Genomic DNA, 25596 nt, shown 5'->3' with positions numbered 1-25596 from the left:
AGATCTTGATTATGACCCTAATTATGATAGCACCTTACACAACTGAGACTTTTGGCGCACTCAGAACCATTAATCATCAAAAGGGAGGACACATTTGTGTAATGTGGAACGACTTAAAAACAAACACAAATCAAACTTACTAGTACTCACTTCCGTTTGTAAAATGTTACACAGTGAAGTCAGGTAATGCTGCATCTTTTCAGGGCAACTAACATTACACCCTGCCAGTGAACTCTCAGTAAACTCACAAACACCATCACATGGCGGTGGTTTATATTATAAATAGGGGTTGGTGGAGTAAAAATAAAAGAAATGTGTATTTGTTTGTAAAATAGTGTGTGGTAGATATGACAGGGCAGGGAGATTAAACTTCCCTCCCTGCCTAACTGAAAAGAAATGTGCAGCAGGTGGCCAGGTGTCAATTGCATAATTCATGAGCAATTAACACTGGTCACCTGCCTTTAAAAAGGGCCTGGAAAACCAAGCCCTTTGTCGTTCTTTGTTTGGCATTCGGGCTGTCTTCTGCAAGCCTGGAGTCGAAGGAGAAGAACCCTCATGACTGCATGTGTAACCAGGGTGAGCAATCAGGTGTAGACTGGGGTAACTACCTTTAAAACGCAGGAATTCATTTCAGGGAATGGCAATCCCACAAAGGTTTACTTAGTTTATGCAGGGAGAAGGTTCCTGAAGCAGGACCTCCCTTTTAGTGGGAGTAGCACTCTGCCAGTGTTTGGCCACTTTTTATTTTCTAGTTGTTTTTGTACAGTGTTTGCTTTGTTATGTACACAGTGTTTGTGTATGTCCTCCTGCACTATGGATACCATTTCTGGTACCCTAGTGGCAACCACCAACCACTGCAATTGCCTGCAACGCCTGTGTTTGTAAATAAAACCTGGACGGCTGAGTGGCATCTCAACTGCAAGCCCTCTGTATCTCTCAAATGTCTTGGCAGATACTCGCACTGTGACAGGACCCTGTTACAGTGAAACCATAAACATCATATCTCTATGTAACAAAAACACAGTGAAGTCTGGTTTAATGATCAACAGTACTACATAGTATAAAAGAGTAATATGGTTTGAGAAGGTTTTTTTTTTTTTTAAATTGGGGGCGGGGGCAATCCCATCTTATATTGGTATCCTTCTAATTGAGTGGTTATCTCAAACAATCTTCAATACATGTATTAGCAGGTAATTTATCTTCAGTTAACAAACACTTGTGTATTTTTCAAGGTAAACTGCTGAGGCAATTCCTTTTATACACTGCACACTAATATTTTATAATGTCTTGTGATTTTAATATACTGGACTCCAAAAGTTGGCTTTAATAACATATAGATTTGTATTGTATACGAAACAAGCCAACCGTAGTGTAGCATATTTTCCTGTTTTGTACCTTATTTATAAATTTCAACCTAGATGCTCAGTTTTCAAATTCCCAGGGAGGCTGGGGTTGTCTACCCACAGCCACTGCAACCAAGCACAAATACAGATATATTTATTAATATATTTAACATGTAAACAAGCATTAAAAAAAAAAAAAGTATAAAAAATGCACCTATTGAACATTAACTATAAATGTTTATCCATAAAAGTGTGATACAGATTTTTTTTTTTTCTTAAAACATTTATATCAACACCACCAATCCTTTCTCTTTGTAGTGCTTGGCACAGATGTACTATAAATACAACATTTGACATGGATGCTAATTTGAGAACACATGATTTTAAAATGGCTAGTCTGACTTAAGCCACCCCTACCCAGGCTTAAAGTAAATCACACTTGCATAGTTTCTCCAAGTCCTAATTTAAATACTGCAACCAGACCCATTTCCAGGTCTGACTTCAAGTCCGACTGGGGAGATAAGTCTAGTTTACATGCTTATTGCAAATAGGCCCTGCTTAAGTTGCCAAGTACAAACGTGTTCATTACACAACTCCAGTTTTTTTTTTTCCTTTTTAATGTATAAAAAGAGGTTTAGTTGAAGGTTTGCCTCTCTGTGCAACACTATTTACACTTTATTATTATTCTGAGCTGCCTTTTTATTTCCTCGGCGGGTGGGGGCCTCATGCCGCCCATGAATTTCACAGCTTCATTAAATAGTGACATAGTGAATAATTTATGCCAATTAGTAAACTGGTCTAGCCAATAATAATGAAAATAAGAAATTATACTAATAAGCCATGGTTCACCAGACAGTGTATGACTATAAAAAAGTAGAAAGCAAGAACTATTGCAAATTAGAGTTAAGATCCATTCAGATGTTACATCTCGGACTACAGCGTCGGCATGAGCAGCTTCATCTATTTAAAGTTACACTGCCATCTAGTGGGTCAAGGTAAAAAGAACAACTTGACTCATCTAATGGCAGAAAGTGATATGATGTCATATTTTGGTACATTTGCAATCAACTGATCTGATGGATGTTTCCCTATTGTCCAAAAAGAGGTACATTTACCATTAAATTATACATTTTTTTAAACTAAGCTTTCAAACTTAAACTGAACAGACAATAAATTTCTCTAAAAAGAAAACTATTTTGTGAGAAAAAAATGTACACGACCCAATGTATTGCATATGATAAATATCTGCATACTATTTTCTTAACGGTGGTAAAAATATAATAAATTACATTACAAACGATGTAAAAAACGGGAAAATATTGACTGGATAAATTCAATTAAATGCAAAAGACCAAAAACGGCATGTATCAGATTTGAATGGGCGCGTCCCTGCTTTCTTAGCCGAAGATGTTTAGGCATGCATGAGCAAGCGCAGTGCACACAGTACCACTTTTTAACACGTACCTGAAAATAACACTATACCAGTAAGAAATTAAAGTTACTTTCACCTCTGACTATATCATCTACTTTGACTGATTTAGACATTGCTAGAACCGTCTCTCTCTCTAAACATAAATAATCAGGGCTCGCAAAATTTTGGTAATGTTACTTGCCCTTCGGGCAGTCCATTGTAGACATTTGGTTATCAAAAAAAATTGTCCTATGGACTGTGATTTGTACAAAGTACACTGTACTCAATATAGGTACAGTATCTCAGGGTTCATACACTTTTTCAACATCAAAATTCCATACTTTTTCCAGACTTCCATTGTAAGTAAGTTAAGGAAATCACCTTGGATAAAGGCATTATTAGCTAAATTATTAATACTATTAGAACTGTTTTATTCTTTGATTTTCATTTATCACAGTATTTGTCACTACAAGCACTAATAATAATAGCAATGAGATTGTGAATAAAAGTAGAATTACAAGTACAGTACCTATTTGCGGCATGCTGGATCCAGTATGCTGGCTATATCCTATTAATTGAAGAATACAGTACACCCCCCCCCCCCCCCCCCCCCCCCCCCTTATTTAAAAAAAGGTTGCATTCCCATGCAAGTTGCATAGAGCTGTACAAGACAACAACAGCAGCAGTTTGATTTTTTTTTTTTTAAATCAGTATTTAATTGTATAATGAAGGCCTATAGCGAGGATGTAAATAGTGTATCTACACTCGACTGACTGTTTGGACCCGAGACTGTTGCTCAGCACTATGTTACAAGCAAGCACTAAATTTTTTAAACAAAATTACCGGTACATTTTATTAATCACATTAAAGAAATGAAAAAAGCGATGTCAACATGCTAGTGCCTAATCCCAGTAAGTGATAATAACTATCGTATTCGTTTTTTTTTCTTTTTCCTGGGTTGGGAAATAACGGTAACAACAAGTTAACAATATGTTAATCTTGGTGAGCACAGTACTGTAGCTTGTAATTCCAGTCTGTAACTTTAGTTCAAAAAATCATACCAATGTTTTACGTCGTATACGATTCTGTAAATACTTGAAAATGAAAACACGTTACAATATACAAAAGAAAACATAAGGAGTATCAAAGCAATGTTCAAGAAAATTGAAAATTGTCTCAATCTTGGATTCCTCAAAATAGCCACCGTTTGCCTTAACAGCCTCACAAACATGAGGCATTCAGTTAACAAGCTTCAGCAGGAAATCACCCAACATGTCTTCCCAGCTCTTCTGCAGCAATTCCCAGAGATGTAGGGCACTTGTGGGTAGCTTTGCTTTGACTCTTCTGTCCAGTTTGTCTATTACAAGTTCTATGGGATTGAGGTCTGGAGACTGGGCAGGCCAGGTCATTAGATTGAGTTGTCCTTCCCTTTCCTACTTTGCCAGATAGGTCTTGCACAACTTTGAGGTATGTTTTGGGTCATTATCTTGCTGAAGAATGAAGGACTGCCCAACTAGCCATAATCCTGATGGAATGGCATGCCTCTGAAGTATGCTATGATAGCCATGCTGGTTGAGCTTGCAATGGACTTGGTAAAGATCACCAACTCTGTCACCAGCAAAGCAACCCCAGACTATGACACTGCCTCCTCCATGCTTGACAGTGGAAACCACACATGCAGAACTCATGCACTCACCCTCTCTGCGTCTTACAAATACTTGGCGGTTGGACCCAAATATTTCAAATTTTGACTCATTGGTCCATAAGACTGACTTCCACTCCTCAAATGTGCAGTTTCTGTGTTTTTTGGGCCAGGCAAGTCTCTTCCTCTTATTCTGCACTCTTAACAATGGTTTCTTTGCAGCAATTCTTCCAGTTAGGCCAGCTTCATGCAATCTCCTCTGAACAGTTGATGTTGAAACATCTGTACTTCTAGTAGCATTTAGCTGAGCTTGTATTTCAGGGGCAGTTAATCGCCGGTTTCGCAGACTTGTGACTCGAAGGAACTTGTTTTTTGATTCTGACTTGGGCTTCAGACGGAAACCCCCTTGTTTTGGGTGACTATTTCATTGAAATTGACAAGACTTACATTTTCATTTAAAAATTTAGTTTCTGAATGCAATTCACTTACGATTATCAGCTTATATAAGTACACGTATCATATAATGAAATATTAAGTGTTTATATACAGTTAAACATAGATAATCATGAAAAACCTAGTTTCAAGCAGGTGTACTCAAACTTTTGACAGGTACTGTGTGTGTGTATATATATATATACACACACATACACACAATAAAAACCTACCCATCAAAGCATTATCCAATCACTGGTTAGCCCTGTTGTCTTTGCAGCCAGTCATAGTAAGAATAAGAAATTGGAAGCGGAATACGTTGTAGCGTAAACACCCCCGACATGCATCCAACTGCAACCTTTGCAGACTAAGTTGTGTTTTGTATTAAGTTTTATAGGGAATAAATAAAGTCAGTATGGTAAACAAGCAAGTCATTATTTAGCTTTTAACTAACCGTCCTCTTTACTACTTTAAACTGTAGTCTAAGTTTAAGCACTGTAGAAATACATTTCTAAAACCTGAAATCTGGACTATAATGTATTTTTTCACACTGAAAACAGAACATTGGTTACGTTAACTTTGAGTACTGACAAATGAATGAAAAACGAAAAAATATAAGTTAGAATCATACTTTCAGAGCGTCTTGATTCATATCAGAAAGTCGCTATGATTAAATATTCTGTGATTTGCTTCTTATCTCCACTCGTTCCCAGCACACGCCATCGCTGTTTGCAAGCAACGTCAGTGAATTCACCTGGCAAATTCAATGTAAAACTAGGCACTAAAGTTTTCAATCAAATTGCCTACCATCAAACAGGCATATCAGACTGATGTGACAGAAGGACTGATTGATAGCAAAAAAAAAAAGAATGACTGAATAACTTAATACCACTTCATTGACCAAAATGAATTTATTATGGATGTGGGAAAAACACATTAACAATACGCTGTGCCGTGTCAACCTAGAAACCTGGCTGTGTGAACTTCATGTTTTCATTCCTTTATGAGCCTACCCAAAGGGGAAATAAATATGTTTTTGTGTAAGAGAAAAGATTAAAAAAAAAAAACACATTATCTGAAATCAAATGAGCTGAAGCACACTCTCGTAAATGCATCATTGTGTCAGAGTTAATAAAAGTGCAAATGCAATAAAAGTTAATGGCATTTATATATATATATATTACAAACACACACACACACAGTGGCTCTCAAGTATTCACCCCCCTTGGACTTTTCCACATTGTATTGTGTTATAATATGGAATCAAAATGGATTTAATAAGGAGTTTTTGCCACTGATCAACACAAAAGTCCATAATGTCAAAGTGAAAAATAAAATCTGCAAATTGTTCTAAATTAATTATAAATACAAAACAGAAAATAATTAATTGCATAAGTATTCACCCCCTTGAGTCAATATTTGGTAGAGGCACCTTTGGCAGCAATTACAGCCATGAGTCTATTTGGATAAGTCTCTACCAGCTTTGCAGCTCTGGACACTGCAATTTTTACCCATTCTTCTTTGCAAAGTTGCTCAAGCTCTGTCAAGTTGGATGGGAACCTTTGAACAGCAATTTTCAACTCTTTCCACGTATTCTCAATTGGATTGACTGGGCCACTCCAGTGTGGCTTTGGCTGTGTTTGGGGTCATTGTCCTGTTGGAAGATGAGTCTTCTCCCAAGTCCCAGGTCTCTTGCAGACTTCAGCAAGTTTTCCTCCAGGATTTCTCTGTACTTTGCTGCATCCATTTTGCCCTCTATCTTCACAAGCTTTCCAGGCCCTGATGCAGAGAAGCATCCCCATAGCATGATGCTGCCACCACCATGCTTCACGGTAGGGATGGTGTTCTCAGGTTGATGTGCGGTGTTAGGCTTGCAGCAAACATAGTGCTTCGCGTTAAGGCCAAAATGCTCTATTTTGGTCTCATCAGACCATAGAATCTTCTTCCACTTGGTCTCGGAGTCTCCCACATGTCTTCTGGCAAACTCTAGCCAAGATTTGATGCAAGTTTTTTTTCCCCCCAACAATGGCTTTCTTTTTGCCACTCTCCCATAAAGGCCAGTTTTGTGAAGCACCCGGGCTATTGTTGCTGTATGCACAGTGTCTCCCAGCTCAGCCGTGGAAGACTAACTCCTTTAGAGTTGCCATAGGCCTCTTGGTGGCACCCCTGACTAGTACCCTTCTTGCCCGGATACTTTTTTTGAGGACGGCCTGTTCTAGAGAGATTCACAGTTGTACCATATTCTTTCCAATTCTTAATAATGGATTTTACTGTGCCCCAGGAATATTCAATGCCTTGGAAATGTTCTTATATCCTACCCCTGATGGGTGCTTTGAAGAAGCTTATTTCGGATTTGCTTTGAATGTTCCTTCGTCTTCATGATGTAGTTTTTGTTAGGAAATGTACTAACCAATTGTGTGACCTCCCAGAGACATGTGTATTTAACCTGAAATCATGTGAAACACCTTAACTGCACATAGGTGGACTCCATTCAAATAATTATGTGACTTCTAAAGACAATTGGTTGCACCAGAGCTTATGTAGGTGTGTCCTACAAAGGGAGTGAATACTTATGCAATCAATTATTTTCTGTTTTATATATGTAATTTAGAACAAGTTGTAGATTTTTTTCACTTTGACATTATGGACTTTTTTGTATTGATCAGTGGCAAAAACTCCTAACTAAATGCATTCTGATGTGGAAAAGTAAAATGTGGAAAAGTCCAAGGGGGTGAATACTTTTGAGAGCCACTGTATATAGTGTAATAGAAAATAAAGACTTATCGTTAATATCGCAGAGTCATGGAGCCTAAATGTCACACAAGTCTGTTCTATCTATCGATCGATCTCTGAAATCATATACTTATGCAATACACTATTTGTATTTGTCAGGAAATGTTATGAAATGATTTACCTCTTCTACATTTGAAGCTGTTTTAGCAGAAGTTTCCATAAAGATAAGTCCGTGTTCTCTGGCAAATGCCTCCCCTTCTTCCTTCTTCACCTCTCGCCTAGACTCTAAGTCGCTGAAATAGTTAATAGCATGCATGAGCTAATTAAGCAATACAGGATTTTATGAATTATGAAAATAGAAAAATAGAAATGGAATAAAATTTAATTGTTTTATTTTTTACCCACTAGAGTTATACCTTTAGGTACTGGGGTGTATAATATACAAGATGTATACACACTATACGTGTAAACGCATCCCCCTGCAGATCACAAATCTGTTTTACCTACAATTACCCCAACTGACTGGATTTGGCAATAAAATAGAAATATCTGTAGTTCAAAGCACCAGGTTAAAATATTTTCAGGTACGCTCAATCATATGCCTAGCACAGTTGGGTATCAAAAAATTAATTAATGAAATAAATGAATTTTGTCAAACAAATTACCTCTTATTTCCAATAAGCATGATTACCATGTTGGAATTGGAATGTTGCCGTGCATCTTCTAACCAGGTTGTCAAATGGTTGAAAGTGTCCCTTCTATTAAACGTAAGTTTAAAAAAATAAATAAATAAATATATATATATATATATATATATATATATATATATTGCATCACCAGCAAGGCAGACATTTGAGGATCATAAAGAAATTTACATTGTGAGGTCCAACCTTCATTGATAGAGGATGAAATACATCTAGTCCAGCGTGCAAGTTATTTATTCATTTAATTTTCACACGCTACCTAAACATGTACAGTAACAAACATATAAATCTATCACAATCTTTAAAATAAACCAGACTTTGCTAAATATTTTCCAGATAAATAATATTTTTAGTACTTTGCTAAATATGTTTGAGGAGTATGTGTTATTTATATCTAGAAGACTTAAATGTACATAATAAAAACTAACAGATGTTAACAATACTTAAGCATTTTGTAAAGCATCAATGATTATTTTAGAAAAACAAAACCAATTTCTTTCTTGCCAGCCCAGAAAACTTCTTACTGAGTAAGAATTAAGAAATTATTTTAAAAGGTTGCTTCTTAAAAAATAAGTTGGTATATATTTAGTTTCAACCTATACTCTGTCTATATGTATTATTACCTTACCAGCTAAATTTAGAAACTAAATTATTTCTACATTGTACATTTTAATGTTATAAACCTAGCACCTAGAGCAACATACATTTCTTACCTTGTGATGTCATAAACTAAGAGAGCTCCTGCTGCACCTCTGTAGTAGGACCTAGTTATGGAACGGAAAGACTCCTGACCAGCCTACAAGAAAAAAGACACACATAAATCGATGTGCAGAAAAGCACAGAAAAAAGCATCACCAGCAAAATGCGTATTTCCTACAGGTTACAAAACAAGAACTTGTTTAACCTTTCAACAAACGCAGATGCATGCTCCTCACCAGTGCTGAAGAGTAGTAATGCGTGAGGGCTGCTGTTGTGCGATGTCATTTACTCTCCACAAAGCGACCTCTCAACTCTCCCAGGCAATACTTGACAACCCAATTTACTGAATGGCCTTACAATGCACGCATCATTATCACCGCACAGAACGGACTCCTAGCAACTACACTCTGAAGGAGCCTCTGAAAATAACCCAGAGCTCCACATTTAAATTCAATAACCTACTCCCCGGGCAGCTGTTGACATTAGAATAAATAAAGCCCATTCTAAATAAATGATGAATGACACTTTTATGCCAACCAGCTGCCAGAGGTTGCTGGAAGGCCAAAGATGCAGATTTGGCATGTTACATCATGTGTAGTAGCCATCACTCAGATTTTATATTATTATTATTATTATTATATAATAAAACAAACACTATGCTCTGTTTTTAAAACCCCAACAACCACTGCTTTTGTGACGTGCCTTTTTGATTGATATTACTAATGCACTGAAACTCACTCAGGAAAGTACAGAAGCAGACATTACATGTTGCTTAAAATCTGCAATGCAGATGTGTTCACATATTACTAATATTTTAGGGTTTATTACTTTGGTAAAGATATCTGTTCTGGTATTCAAAACATTTGCATTCACATTTAAAACTGCGACTTCATCACCATACAACAGTAATGACTTGGAAGATTTCTTGACAAGATTATGGTTAAACAAACTTGTTGTTAACAAAATAGCCGACCAAACTACCTTATGTGCCTGGCTATAGTACTAAAACAAAAAAAGCAATCACTTTGCTGATCTTGGACAAACCATTTTCCTTAATGCATAAAGTCATCGGCTCTGAAAGCACATTGCTACTGGATTGGCCAGAATAAAAGACCATTTGCATGAAGCACTAAGGCTCAAAGCCGAACCACTTTCATAGTTTTAATTTTATAGCTGTAGAGTTGTTTTCGGGATGTTTTTTTGACTTGTTCATTTAAAATCAACTTACATTGCATTTCACTGTCCTTCAATTTTGTTTTAGCTTAGCGAGTTTAATTTGCATTGCGGAAGAACTTTTTCCTGTGGATGTGTATGTCAGTGCAGTCATTTGTTATTTTATTTGCTGATCTCTGTCTGAGGTAGGCAGGAGTTCTTCAACTGTACGTGGATTTCCCAGACGTCATTTTTAAGCTGATAAGGTTTCTTTTTATAGTCATATGAAAAAAGTCTTCTGTATTAAAAAAAATCACATTAATTATATTGAAATCTACATTAGTTACGTCAGAATTCAAACTGTAGCCTACTTTTAAAAAAAAATAATTTGGGAGCATCATTATAATACAGGTTCTTCGTGTGACTCCTAGTACGATTGTATCTAGATATGGAAATAAACCAGTCTTCCAGGTAAGAAACAAACTAGTTTAAAAAGTATTAACTTTAGCTGCACTAATTGGTTCCTGTTGAAAATACTGCCCATCAACTCGAGAGATAATGTTTTAATGCTAGAAAAAACAGGACTGCATTAAATAAGTAAATAATTTTCTTGTGATACAGTTAAGGAATAGGTATAAACTGTAAATATATTTGTTGTGTAAAACAGAGTGAAAATAAAGAGGACCACAAAAGCTTTTGTAAACAATACACTGAAGCTACCAGTACGAGTCAATGAAGACTCTGGCACACTGAACTAGCTTACTGTAAATCTGTGTTTGTATTGGGTAAAATAGTTAATTTCCTTACAGTATTTAAACTAGATACATTTTACAGTATGTTCATACTATTCCTGCTTTTCAAAACGCTACTTACAGTATGTATGCATATGCAAAATACCTGTATCAATAAACGTGTTGGTACAGTTAACACAAATACTGAAATAAATACAAACACAACCCAGAGCAAGGCAATTATTTTGCACCATGTTGATTTGATAAAATTACAGTAAAACTGAGTGTCCAATCTATTAGAGTGAGGCTTAAAATCAACTGAGACACTTGCATTGATTTTTATTACATATAAATGTTGAAGTTTAAATGTAATCATTAATGCATACCTAAGCTACTATTGAACATATTTATTCAAGCCATTACATTTTACTCTTCAAAAATTACATTACAAAGTCTTCAGATGTCTCCATGGTATATACACACCTATTATCACTGAAGGATGATATGTATGTTACCAGCACCACCTTTGACATAAGACAAAGGTGTACCTTTTTCATTTCATTCATTTACAACTGCCACAACTGTGCTCAAACAAATCACATATTAGTTATGTTCATCTTAAGAGTGCAGGAGGCACAACGATATTGCACATTGAATGCTTCCTAGTGGAACTCAAGGGTAAGAAAGCAAAAAACAATGTTTATTTGAACTCTAAGAGTTACGTTGCTTCTATAACAAGCATGTCTGTGATCCCACGTCATGGTTTAAATGAAAAATTACATCCTCATGATCTCTATCCATTTGTGACGGGGTGCTCACCCCTTGTGTATTTATGTATAATTATTGTTTTCTCATATATATGTGTATGTGTGTGTGTGAAATTAGAGTCTCTACAGCAATGCAAAAGTTAAATTCTAAACTTTGTTTAGATGGCTTACCAAAAGAGTATCTGTAGAGACATTCATGGTCACACTCTTGTTATTTTGCTTCAAAAAGATCAATTATATAACTCCTGTTTGTTTATTTTCTTCAAAAAAATCTCTTTATTAGTTTAAAACATGACTATAAAAACAAACAAAGTTTACGTAAACTCTTTTGGTTAAGCCATCTAAACTGAAAATTTGGCCGAAAGAATTTTGAACTTTTGCATTGATGTAGAGACTTTACTTTCATTACATCAGGTAATTGCCCTATACTGGTCAGCACCTCGTTAATATCAAGCAGTAGTGCACAAATGACCTTTTTTTTTTTTTTTTTTTTTTTAATATCTATATCTATCTATCTCTATCTATCTATCTATTAACCTTTCAACAAATGCATTTATATATTATATATATATATAATTATATATATATTAGGGCTGCTCCAATTAACAGATTAATCAGACTGATTAATCAACTTAATAGCTGATTGCAGATTCATTGTTTTTACAATAAAAAAGGGCTTTTTTGTCCTTTGGCTGGGCATTCTGAACTCTTTCCTAACATCCCCTGATGCGCGTGAGAAGGCTTCATGCATTAGTTCGTATCTGGTTTGTTGTTACACACGCTTCTTGCATTCAGAACGTCCAGAACGATCCTCAATGTCTGCTACCAGCTTGGAAAGATGTCTGCATTTACTACAATCAAAGCAGACTTTACTCATTTTAATGCTGTGTTGGTGAAAATGGAGTTGTTATGTTTAAGTTGGATGTACAAAGTTCATTGCAACAGAGTTGACTATGCAGTGCAGCATTTATTTTTCACGATTTCTTCATTTGGCCTGGCATGGTTTCAGGCAAGTAAATGTCTTTGACTAGTGTCAAGCTCTGACTATGTTTAGTTTTATTGATGTTAGTATTGTTAATATTACATTACTGTTCAAGTTGTTTATGTATATCGAGTTTTACTAGTATATATGGTGGAACACGGGTAGGAGAGTTGCTTTAGCTGATTTTTACCTGTTTCATTTTTTATTTTTATTTTTTTTAATGTTAAACCTGGAAGCACTAAATAGAATGTAAAAATATATATTTATATAATGTACAAAAATATATAAAATAAAGGTTATTCATAGGGAGCTATAAGTGTTATTTACGGGATGTTTGCATCAAAGCCAAAAAAAATCTTCTCAGTTCTTGTGCATTATATTTTGCTACTGAACTCTTTCATGGATTTAAGTTGTTCTGTTTTAAATGTGTTATATTTACTGAAATAAAAACACTTTTAAAATGACCACATTTCTACTGATTTTTTTAAATGTATTAACCCCTTGTGGTCCTATGTTGGACCAGGACCGACATTACAATTTTCCCTTTCCAGTCTGAAAGTCATCAAAATGACGTAGAGCACAGGTCTCTAGTCGCTTTCTTCTCTGGAGCCAAGAAAACCTTTCAATGACCGAGTGAGACTGATAGGAGCCGAATGAAGCCGGGAAAAAAAGGGCGTATCTGATAGCCCCATGCACCACATAGATATCAAAGAATATCGCAGATATTTGCAGAGATTTTTCAGATGTTATAGTAATAAAATAATTACTTTGATCGCATTATTGAGGAGTTTGGTGATAAAACGAGTGAACAGGAGAGGATTTATTAGTATGCATATCTATAAAGAGGTATGTGAAAATTACAGTGAACAAGGGATGGGGCTTGGCTGGAGATGCAGTACTGAGTGTAACATTTCGATTCTGTGCCTATTAAACCTGTTTTAACACTGCGCATGTAAAACAAACACTAAAACGTGTTTGTAAAACAAAAATTGGACCCGAGACGCCTGACAAGCGCTGAATAAATGGACAGCTAAGGGTTAATATGCAGGACAGCCACTAAGATCTTTACTTTTATTAAAAATTAACCGATCAAAAATTAAGTGGCAGCCCTTTATATACAATGTTTGTGTGCGGACGGACGAAAGCCGCCGAAAGTTATTTATTATTTGTGAAAAAACGGTTATACCTACACCCACCCCTCGTTATACTGCAGATTTGGATATATCGTGGTCCTGGAGTTGGCTCCCCATTTTTCCAGTCTAACTGTGCGCCTTAACTGCAATATACATATGCAAATTCATTTAGAATTACTGTTAAACAAATATATGAAACAATTTTAAAAAAGCGCATGAATATCATCCTGTTATCATATACACACACAACACAATAACACAAAGCAAATTAAATATCTACTTGCCGAAAAATTTATTTTAAATGACGAGGTGTTCACTTGTGGCTGCAATGCACTAGCAAATCACAAGGCAGTGACATCAGCTCACTAGCAACAAGCCTCCTATGTTGGAAATTGATTCTTTCAATGCAGCGAGTTTGTGCATTTGAGGAAGGAGAAGACGACTCATGAAATTAATTGGAGACTGACTGGGAATGAGAGGATCTGAGCTGCAAATCTCCCTCCCGACCCAAGAGGGCGCTAAGCAGAGGTACTTACATGCCTGTACCAAGAAGGGCCGGCTTGGAGCGAGGGGTGGAAAAGGAAGTCTGCCATCTTGGTGCAGGGCGGAATGACCATACTGGAGGATAAGATTACTGTGATCAGCTGTGTTGCATTAGACAACTGGCAGGTGTGCCGAGCTGCGCTGATCATGGTATATAAGGACTGTCATTTTTTAAGGGCGGGGCCTTTGAGGTAACACTGAACCTTTGTTACTGAGCCATGTGTTTGTCTGCTAAGTGTTTTTTTTGTTTACTGTCAAGACTGGGGTCAGAGCGATCAATCACACCAAGGAGCTGCCACACTACTGCCAGCACTTTCACCTTGGACACCACACACCCTGCACAACTGAACTGGACACTTCAGCACCAAAGAACTGAGAAGGGCTTGCTCTATTGGGACATATGATTTACTTTTTTGTTGCTTTGGACTGTGTTCCTCATTAATAAGACACCTTCTACCATTGTTGGTATTGGGGTTATTTGAACCTGTTCCAGTGACTCTGTGATGTCTGTTTCACCACCACACCCACCACGCTGTCACAGAGACTTATGTTGATGAAATGCAGTTACCCTCTGCAATACAAATTAAAATGGTGTGTTGCTTTTTATATGAAAAATGAGAAAAAGCAGGTCACGTAAAGGATTTATAATGGTTTTTATTTTATGCCCCTGATAAAATGAGGGAGTGGCTGTACAGTATTTGTTAATCTATTTGTTTTTCTATGGGTCTCTCACTATGTCGCGGCCCTCGATATATAGCTGATTTATATTGGACCCCAACACCTGCCACATATCGATTGGGTGGTGTATGCAGTCGCCGCGGACAAGGTTAATATTCCCATCCCTGTAAACCTTGTGGGAATGTGGCTAGGACCTTAAGGTAATTATTTTGATTAATGGGTAATTAAGGCTTCAGCCACAGAGAATAAAAGGACCCACTCCGGGCTCATTAGGAAAGAGAGTCAAGAGTAGAGAACGGGAGCGAGGAGGTAAAAGTCAACAGTAGAACGGAAACAAATGATATACGTGCTGGCGCAAAACCAGCACGATATTTCGATTGTTTTGTTTAAATGTTTAATTTATTAAATAGCTGCGCAAGCAACGCTTTTCATATCCCAGTACTGCCTCTCATGTTTGTATCTTCCGGGTCTGTGACATCATCCACCAGCCAGCTTGTGACACCATTATATTTACATTTAATAATGTAAGGTAGACAGATAGATGTCTTTATAACACCTTAGATTCTAGCTGTGCTATTATTTCAAGTTTCATAACAACTGAATAAGTTCTGTTGTAAAATAGTCTTGCTTACATACATACAACATATATTTCCATAAATATTACCTCACATTATTAAAAGTCCAAAAATGTTTTCCAAATTATTGGAATATTAAGGTGTAGCTCTATTTTTTTACTGAGATATTTAAATACAGAAATGTTGTGAATTGCCAACTAATTACATGTAGGTACAGCGCAAATAAATACATTTTATGAAAAAAAATAAATAGATGACAGAACAGTCATTGATGTACATTGCTCATCAATAAACCCTGGAATATATTAAACTATGTTTCAACAATCCCTGACAACCTACTGTTTTATGTAGTGTTGGGGCTAGTATTGTCAGTACATGGTACACAGCAAGGGTAAAACAAAACTCCTTTAAATTCAACAAATAGTTAAACTATACTTACAGTATCCCAAATTTGGAGTTTGATCTGTTTTCCGTCAATAGTGATCATCCGTGCACCAAATTCAACACCTATTGAATAAAGTGTTGGTCAAATTTTGCATAGAATTACATTTTATATCTGGAAAAAACTAAACTAAAAAAAAACTAAAAAAACACACTGTATAATTCTTAATTACATATCAAACTGTTTGCATGTAGCAAATTAAGGAGGTCTGTATATGGGCACCTGCATAAAACATTACAGTGTTAACCATAGTTGCACTATGGTGTAGAATTATTCACCCAACTCATTCACTGTATCCTCTGTGTGTCAGTCTTCACACTTTGGTTAAAGATTACCTGTGGCCTCCAACATGTCTTTTCTCTTAGTTCAGCTGCTACAATTCAGCTGCCGCATTTAAATGTTTACTAATAAACGTTGTTAAAATCCATAAACTAACATTTTTCCAGATATATTTTGTAAGCATTACAATCACATACTAACTCAATGGCATTCCGGCTCATAATTAAACAAGATAGCTCCCCCCCACGCCTGTTGCCATGGTTTCTGTGAAGATGGCAATGGTTGCATTTGTCACATATGATTCACACTATAATAGGTTATCTATGAATCAGCCTTATCTTTGAATTAGACTACCAAGGTCTTTGTTTTCACCGAGAGAATATCACATTGGAGAAAGTTCAGTGTCCTTATTGGACGTTTGTGTGTCTGTGCCCATCGGTCCTAGTGTGTGGTTGAGGACCAATGAGGCGTCTAAGCTCCGGGACCCTATTAGAATAAAGGGGCGGAGCTAAGGTTACCAAAGGCACTGTGCTGCCATTTTATGGGTTGTTGTTGTTCTGGTTACCATTGTACCTGTGTGAAAAGTGTATGCTGTGAAGCAGACAGAGCAATGGACTCTGGCGGACAGTGAAATAGTGTCCGGGAGTTGATTGCTGTGAAACGGACAGAGAAGCGTCTCTGGTTTTGGTGCAGAGAGCGAGTCCAGAGAAGAATAAAGAAAGAGTTTTTGGAACTAGGAACAAAGAGTGTCTGTCTTCTCTGTTTTCTGCCTCCTGTCTAAAACGCTACAATGTTCTCAGTTTCAATTGAAGGTGTAGGGAGTTTAACCAATGCAAAAGTCAAAGATCTGCCCTGGTTTTGCAGCTGTCCAATTGTTAGTGAGCAGAGGTGGGAGATAAATGTCAGGGTAAGCAATGTAAGAATAGCTGAATTTCGCGTGATATTGCTTATTATAGAGACCGTTACTGAGAACTTCTAAGTAACATTTCAAATGACTATACAAAAAAAAAAGTCACCAAGCAATGCAGACATCATAGTTGATTTGGTTAAAAATCAATTTAAGAATTTGCTTAGAAAAAAATTGGGAGATTGTTAAAAGGGAGGTATATAACACAAATACATAAACTGACACAGGAAGGGAAGGGATATATTCACCAGTTCCAAAATTCAAAATTACCAAAATGATATCCGTTGCTTACCAGTAGCTGTCAATTAAAAAAAATTAAAAAATAACGCTAGAACTGTCTTTTGTTCAGTACAGAAAAGGAGATCTGGAAAAGCACTGGCTACAGCAATCTAGAATGCCTAACAAAGTCAGCACAAAAAAAACACGAGTGTTCCCAAAGTCACTTGCGAATCACTAACTCTCAAAACCTTTGCACAAACCCGGACTAATGTTCAACTGGATGAGCAGAAGCGTAGGGATACAAAACATGACAATGACCAAGTAAGAAAAAATTGTGAGATTCTTAAAATGCTGTATCTTTTTTTCTAAGCATTGCTTTTTTGCTCAAGGTAGCCATTAAATTGCCAATCGTGTTTTCCCTAGTAGTTTGCAGGTGTACCAAATAGTTTGTGTGGCAGCATTTTCAGGCGAGAACGGCTTTGGCTGAAGAGGGAAACAGTGGATTTTGAGGCATTTTAGACATTTAACAAGGGATTGTACCGGACACATTGGGTCACCAGGCTTTTCAAACATGCTGCCTTGAAGCATAGCTTTATTTCTCTCTGTTGCATTAGAGTGGTTTTTTGTGTGTTGTTGTATGTTAGCCATTTTCGGCTGTATTTACTTTGAAAGCGGTAGCGAGCAACGCTCGCAGACTTTCTCTGCTTCGATGGGCAAAGTGTAGCTGTATATCAAACCTTTAACCCTTTAAGGACCAGGATTGTGTTAACACGATCATACTGAAGTGGGCTTCTAGGACTGAGATCATGTTTTTTTTTTTTTCATGTGATGTCACTGAGAGGGGCATTTAGTGATTACAGCAGCTTACAGCTTACAGCAACCCGGCAGGGGCAAAAGCATAAACAAAACATCACAGGAACTTGTTTAGAGCTAATAAAAAAGGGGAAACACTGTGCATGTGATGTATTTGATTTATAATTATATTACAACATTTATTCTGTCTTGTATTTTAATATGTTTTTACACATTTATAAATATCAAGAAACGAGTGGATAAGCATATACTATTTCATGAACTAAATGTATTGGGTACGTTTTTTTTTTCCCTTATTACTGATAATGGAATGAATAACTTATTTATAAATACTTAATTTGAAAAAATAAAAAAGAAAAGAAAATGTCTTGTAATTTGCCCAAACATCAATATTTTTCAACAAAACTTTCATGAAGTATTGTAAGTTCCATCGGGCCACAAAATAACACATTTTTATAAAAGTATCTAAGCAGAATACATAACAAAAAATACATAAAAAAAAAAAAAAAAAAACACACACCCTGAAAAGTTTGTATGGTTTCTGAAGTACTTTATAACGTTTCCCAGAGTGTTCTGAAAAAAGGACACAATTTCCAAGATGCTACTGTAAAAAAATTGATTTTTTTGTGAATTTATAGGAAGAGTCAACTACAGCCAAAAAACGCCTGGTCCTGGGGGCGCATCCCACTGAAAAAATGCTTGGTCCTGAAAATGATTCATCTGGCCCTTTGAAATACTGCCCCTACTGGATGTGAATTATTGAGAAATACCATATTTGTTTCTTGCTAATGTATCTCTTACATCCACTAGCACAGTGTTTCTCAACCCTGGTCCTGCTGGTTTTCGTTCCAGCTGAGCTCTCGGTTAATTAACTAGATCCTTAATTGAACTGACAATTTGCTTAATTTGACTGTTTTGTTTTCAGCTCTTAAACAGTTGCAGATTTTAAGTTAGCTGTAATATTTTATAAGTAACTAGCTCTGCAACCGTTTAACAGCTGAAATCAATTACAAATGTCTAAGCAAATTATCAGTTCAATTAAGGATCTAGTTAAGTAATTGAGAGCTCAGTTAGAATGAAAACGAGCAGACACAGTGGCCCCCCAGGACCAGGGTTGAGAAACACTGCACTAGAGAACAGGCTAATAGTTACAATCTAGTGACCAGCTATACTTACAGAACACAGGTTTGAGCCCCTGACTGACACAGAATTATATCTATATATAAAAAAAAATGGATTCGGAGTGATCCATCACTGTCTAGTGTTTGGAAAATGCCTACAATGAGCCCAGAAGCATATTTGTAACTCAATTCAAACATTAGACAGAATTTGTTTTTATTTATTTTGTAGAAATTATTTGCAAATAAAAGCATAAAAAGAAGAAACTAAAATATCTTACCGATAGTAAGGTCATGGACTGGCTGAAACCTCTTATCTGTGAACTGTAATAATAAGCACGACTTCCCCACGCCTGAAAAACAAAAACAGAATTCGATTAATACTGGCAAGATTTCATGTTAAAAATAACAAATAACATAACATTTCCTGCCCCCTCTATCACAATTTGCAGTCAGTGGCAGGTACACCAAGTCGAATGAGCAAACTAAGAGATAAGAAGTAGAAATAAATTAACAAGAAATGGGAGTCTTTGTGAACAGAAAGTTACCAGATCCCCGGTAACATACTCTTATGGGCATGTCATTTCAGATTGTTGATAAAGATGACAAAAATATCTGTATCAATCACCTTTCCAAAAGGTAAACATGTGGTAGTGAAAAGGTTAATTTCTTCTCTACATCAATGAAATTATACTGAGAGGATCATAGAATATAGCCTGAAACGATTAAAAAGGAGTGGTCTCATTAATATAGCCTGAGGTTGAAACACCGTGGCAGTGAAAGGGTTAATTTTCATAGGCCAATACCAGTATCGGAACTATTAAAAAGCAAATAATGTAGAGAAAACGTTAAGAGTACTAAAGTGTATTTTCTTTATTCAGAAGCAACTTCAAAAGTCACATGACATCAATATGGCAGCCATATTACTTTCGGTGACAGTTCAAAGTCATAGTCACTAACAATTAGCATACATGCTTTATTTAACCCTGCAAATATTAAGTCGATTTACTCAAATGGTTTCCAGTACTGTGGCGGCAACAGCTATATATAATATATATATATATATATATATATATATATATATATATATATATATATATATATATACATACACACACACATATACATATATATACATACACACACTCACATTTTCTTGGAAGGCACCCACGATCAAACAAGGTAATCACAGTATGTGTACTGTGTCAGAAGCCAATATCTCAAAGCACTGGCTCTTGATCAAAAAGTCACATTACCCCAATACAGTGCCGATCTTAGGTCAAAGTGAAGGGTGCTGTTTGATTTTGCTCAATCTAGGAACAAACGATCTAATAATGGACAATATACCACTGATGTGTAGCTCAAGCTACTAACTTCATTATCCCCAATTATTACCTCTTGACATTTAATGCAAGTACCCTTCTCTTTTTTCTTTAAAACAGAAAGCCAAAATCATACTTTAAAAGTCTAACGTATAAAGTTTTCAATTATTTGAAGATTAGCACTTTTCTGACCACACAAACCCTGCATTAGAAAAGTGTGGTTTACCATAAAGTAGAGTAATCACAACAGACCCAATGGCCAGTACTGTAAATCTGCTTCTACATTTGCAATCGTCTAAGCGGATGAAGTTAAGCACTCGCACTGCGCAGATGTACACAAATCAAACTTCAATGGAGTGAACGAACAGATCCATTAATTAAGTCTATCTGTGTTCAATACATTACTAACAAATGCTAGTGTAATTAACAAGTCAAAAAAGCATACAATCAAGGTGGTTCAAATCAGGTGGCCCGGTCGGTAAATGCCACCTTCAATTTTAATATGGCCAGTAGATTTTACCATAAAGTCGCCACATTGGCGATTTAAGCATTTACAGGATATGCAACAGAACGGTTCTGTAACAAAGGCTTTCTGCTTCACTGTCAGAATCTGCACCACCCTGTTGATCTTTTAGAGTCAATCCTTTAGTAATGTGCACCAATCAGCAGTTAGGTTAGAACAGCGGAAATTATCATTCCGAATTCATTCTGCGTTGTCTTAAGAAAATTTAAGAAACTAAAAAAAAAAAAAAAAAAAAAACTTGAAAAGCAAGTAGATTCCCCTCACCCCAACAACAACACGGGACAAAGGCAGTGTTGGTGTATGTGCTGCCTTATGGACAGGCATGGTGGGGGAGGGGTTAAAATAACTGCACAGCTTTTAAAAAGATGCTGTGTTACAGGACTGCTGCAGCGCTACAGGCCACTGAGTTTCTTACGTACACTAAAACATGTGCAAGAAACTGAAGCAACAGTCAAATCTATTTGCATTTGGCCAACTCCATGAAAATGAGACTAACTGAAGATGAGGATGATGATGATGATGAACTAACAGTGTTAGTAATTTAGCCAGTAACTGAAAAATAAAGAAATGTGTTCACTTCCCCGGATTTTCTTAGATCGTTGACTTCCCTGGCATTTGATTACTATAGTTCTATTTCCTGGCATTTTATGCACACAGAAAATAGCTCCCTGATATTTAATGTATACAGTTCCTTGGATTTTATGCACAGAATAGTTATACACAGAATGGTGTTAGTTTTCTAGCACATAGATTGTATGTAGTTCCCCTCCCACAATTTAAAGATAATGAAAAAAAAAACCCACAAAAACACACACATGAAAACTAAGCATGCAAAAGTAATGTGTGTGTGCAACATGTACATGTCTACTCACTGTCCCAGTTTGAAAATGTTGGCCACTATAAAAGTTCACTTGGATCCCAGGTTTTGAAAGCTTGTGGCCAAATGGCAACCAGCATGCAAAGTAATTTGTAACACCTTGCATACAAGTGGATCAGGTTTGACTGCAGAGACATCGTTGTTCATGGAGCTGCACAAATTTCCATATTCGGGGGTGCCTGCTACTTCTAGTATGCTGAACTCTCTCATCATAGCCAGTGCATTCTGCCAATTCTACAAATTAAAATATTGCTGCCAATTTTACTTTACATAAACAGCCCATAGAATACAGCTGTAAACCATGTGTCCAAATGTGACGATAACTCAAGTGTACTGCTTGTTACAGCTGCATATGAACTGTAAAATAGAATAGGAGACGTGCTACTGAAATCCAATTTGTGTATGTGCCATCTTCAATAGGAAATAGTTGTCTTATCCAGTGATGGTGGCAAGAGATTTGGGTCACTGCAAATGTTGCCATTCAGAAACACTACATGTATGTGAAGTCAGTACCTCACTGGTACAGATAATCACAGAAGTGAGATTTGACAGTCCATGTACTTTTAGAATGGTAGTGTTGGCAAAGCTAGAGCACACTAAAAAAACTTTTCCATAGTACAATCACGTGGGTGGGATAACAATTCTTTTCAGGCGAGGCTCTCGGGAACGGAGGTACCCTTTATGCATGCATGATGCATCGGGACTCTGGTTTGCAGTTGTCTGAATCCCCGGAACGCGTGCGTCTGTCTGACATGGGCAGCCACACCGCAGATTATTATTATTATTTTATTTAAATCATGCAGGCAATATTTACATTGTGTGAAGGGCAAGCTCAGAATGTTGGCAGGCTTAAACATTGCCTTGTACAGTAGTTCCCTCTGTGGAGAACTGGAAAACATGGACACGTGCACGTCTGGGAATGGAGCAGACTAAAGGACTATACTCAGCTGCGACCCTTTTTTTTTTTTTTTTAACTAAAATCCATTTTAGGCTTTTGTGGATTCTACTGTTGTGCCTTTTTGTTATTTGTTCTTTTAGAAAGAAAAAGTTTTCCTATTGTAAAATTTTTTATATGAAAAAATATAAATTGTATCATAACATTAAGACTTTGTACTGTTTTCAGCTTTAAGCAGTAAAATTGTTAAATCATCCCGGTTTTGCTATTGTATTCACATTTCTTATAAATACAAAACTGTAGCAGTGTGCGCCGTGAGTTTACATCAGAGTAATGTATTAAAAAATAAACACTTATGGCTTACTTGTTTCATAATTCTGATTATGTGTTTAATAATTAATATTCTACTTTACTACTTGAACCATGTCAAGTTAAAAAAAGTATATAGATCTCTATCTCTCTCGGTCATGCCACCAGCCAAGTTAAGTTAGTCCCTATTGTGTTTTGATTAACACAGCCATTATAAACGACACACACACAAATATCTCTATATAAAAATGTTTAAATGGTAACAGTAAGAAAAATTGTATTTTTCTAACCTGGCTTTAACATGTTTTGGTGAGATCAAAATAAAAAGAATACAATGAACCGCTATCATCTGCAATAAATAAAGCCAATGCTTAACTTTCAAATTATGATTGGGTTATAATACCAGTGTAACTGATATTTCCCTATAAAATCCTATTCTTAATTCCACGATTACAGGCTACTACTGACGACAGTACTATACCGTAATCCCTATTGTGACGACAGATCTCACTGACATTTCTGATTACAGGAGTAAATTGAATTAATTATACATAAAAAAAAAAAAAAAAATATCTGACAGTTTCAAAGTGTCAAGTAGACAATTTTCTAACAAAGTTTTTGTTTAAAAAAAAAAAAAAAAAAAAAAAAAAAAAAAAAAAAAAAAAAAGTCCTCTCGATTCACCCGTGAGTCAGAGGCTGAAAGGCAGAACTTTATGAATCTGATGTTAGCCAAGAAGGTCCTGGACACTCAATGTCAAAAAAAGGTTTTGGAGAGCCCTGAATGGTTTTGGTTATGATCAGAGTAGCCGTTCTGAAAATGGCACAATGTAGTTACATGCTATATAATTCTATTACAGCTTTTGAAAGAAGAGATTACAATACTGTAGGCGTGTCTTTAATATGGTTTTACCAAAAACAATCACTATGAAAGGAAGGAAACACATAGCAATTATAATAATCCAAGAACACAGACTGCTTCAACTACACTAGAGTATGACACCAGTGTAGTAGCAACTATGGGACACGGTAAACCCAATGTTCTCTTTAAGACCACTGATCAAATCCTACACTCAGCCACCGACAGATCCATCTCCCGTTCATCCTCCTCTTTCTTTCATAACAAAATTGACAACATCTGCCCTCTCCTTATCTCCATTGCTGATGTTTCTGGATTACTGTTGAAACCAACTACTGCCACGTGCCCCCTGGGCCCCTGGCCAACTAATCTTGTCTCTGTCTGGGCTCCTGATCTTGCTCCTTCCATTATGCACACTCTCAACCTGTCCCTGGACTCTGGCTTGGTTCCTGATGCCATAAAGCTTGCCCAAATTATGCCGGTACTTAAACCCTCCCTCGACCCGGCTGACTCATCTAATTTCCGTCCCATCTCCAATCTCTCTTTTCTCTTCAAAACTCTCAAAAGATCTGTAGTCAGTCAGCTGATGAAACATTGCATGGATATCAATCTGCTTGAATCGTTGCAGTCTGGCTTCCGGCCGCATCACAGTACTGAAACTGCTCTGCTCCAGATTGTGAATGATCTCCTGTTTAATGTCAATGCTGGTGCTCCCTCTGTGCTTGTCCTCCTTGACCTAACAGCTGCTTTTGACACCACAGATCATGGCATTAGTCTTAACCACCTTCAGAAGTATGCTGGGATCTCTGGAACCTGTCTCTCCTGCATGTACTTTTACCTATTCAGATGCATGCAGTCTGTTTTCTATGCTGGATTCAGTGGTGTTGCAAACCCAGTCACTTGTGGGGTCCCCCAAGGATCTGTTCTTGGACCCCTTCTCTTCAGTATCTACATGCTTCCCTTGTATCATCTCATCTGCCAACACAGCCTCATGTTTCACTTCTATACTGACAATACCCAGCTCTACTTAAAACTCGACCCTGGAAGCCCCTCTGCCATGACCCAGCTCTCGGCTTACATTCGAGGCATCGGGCCTGGATGTCTGCCAATTTTCTTCAGCTGAACACTAGCAAATCTAAACTCCTTTTAGTAGGATCTGAAACATAACTTAATCTCAATTTAGCTGCCCTGAACCTCAGAAACTGTCTGCTGCTGCCTTCCCCCACAGCATGAAGCCTTGGTGTACTTCTTGACAGCAACCTCTCCTTTGATGCCCACATCTCCTCCGTGATCAAATCTTCCTTCTACCAGCTTCGAAACATCTCCATTGTCCATCGCTACCTTTGGATGCAGAGATACTTTGTCATGCATTTGTATCCTCTCGACTCGACCGACTGCAGCTAGTTCAGCATGCTGCTGCCAGGATTCTTACCAGATGTAAAAAACATGATCATATCACCCCCATGTCTTTCCCAGCTGCACTGCCTACCTGTAAAGTTCAGGATTATTTT

At 36.8% G+C, this 25596-nt stretch overlaps 1 protein-coding gene across 1 annotated transcript in view; it reads right to left on the bottom strand.

The window, feature by feature from the left end:
* LOC121314393 (ras-related protein Rab-2A) overlaps positions 1-25596 on the bottom strand; it is a 36713-nt gene that overhangs the window by 5137 nt on the left and 5980 nt on the right. Inside the window, exons 2-6 of the mRNA XM_041247594.1 lie at positions 19585-19656; positions 15965-16032; positions 8979-9061; positions 8227-8319; positions 7743-7854 (exon numbers count right to left, since the gene is read on the bottom strand). Of these exons, the coding sequence (XP_041103528.1) occupies positions 7743-7854; positions 8227-8319; positions 8979-9061; positions 15965-16032; positions 19585-19656 (428 nt within the window). The remainder of the gene's footprint in view (positions 1-7742; positions 7855-8226; positions 8320-8978; positions 9062-15964; positions 16033-19584; positions 19657-25596) is intronic.

Source organism: Polyodon spathula, chromosome 4 (genome assembly GCF_017654505.1).
Source record: "Polyodon spathula isolate WHYD16114869_AA chromosome 4, ASM1765450v1, whole genome shotgun sequence".
In the NCBI taxonomy this organism is placed as follows: Eukaryota; Metazoa; Chordata; class Actinopteri; order Acipenseriformes; family Polyodontidae; genus Polyodon; species Polyodon spathula.
Note: the sequence above shows the minus strand (reverse complement) of the source record. Positions and strands in the feature narration are given on the sequence as shown.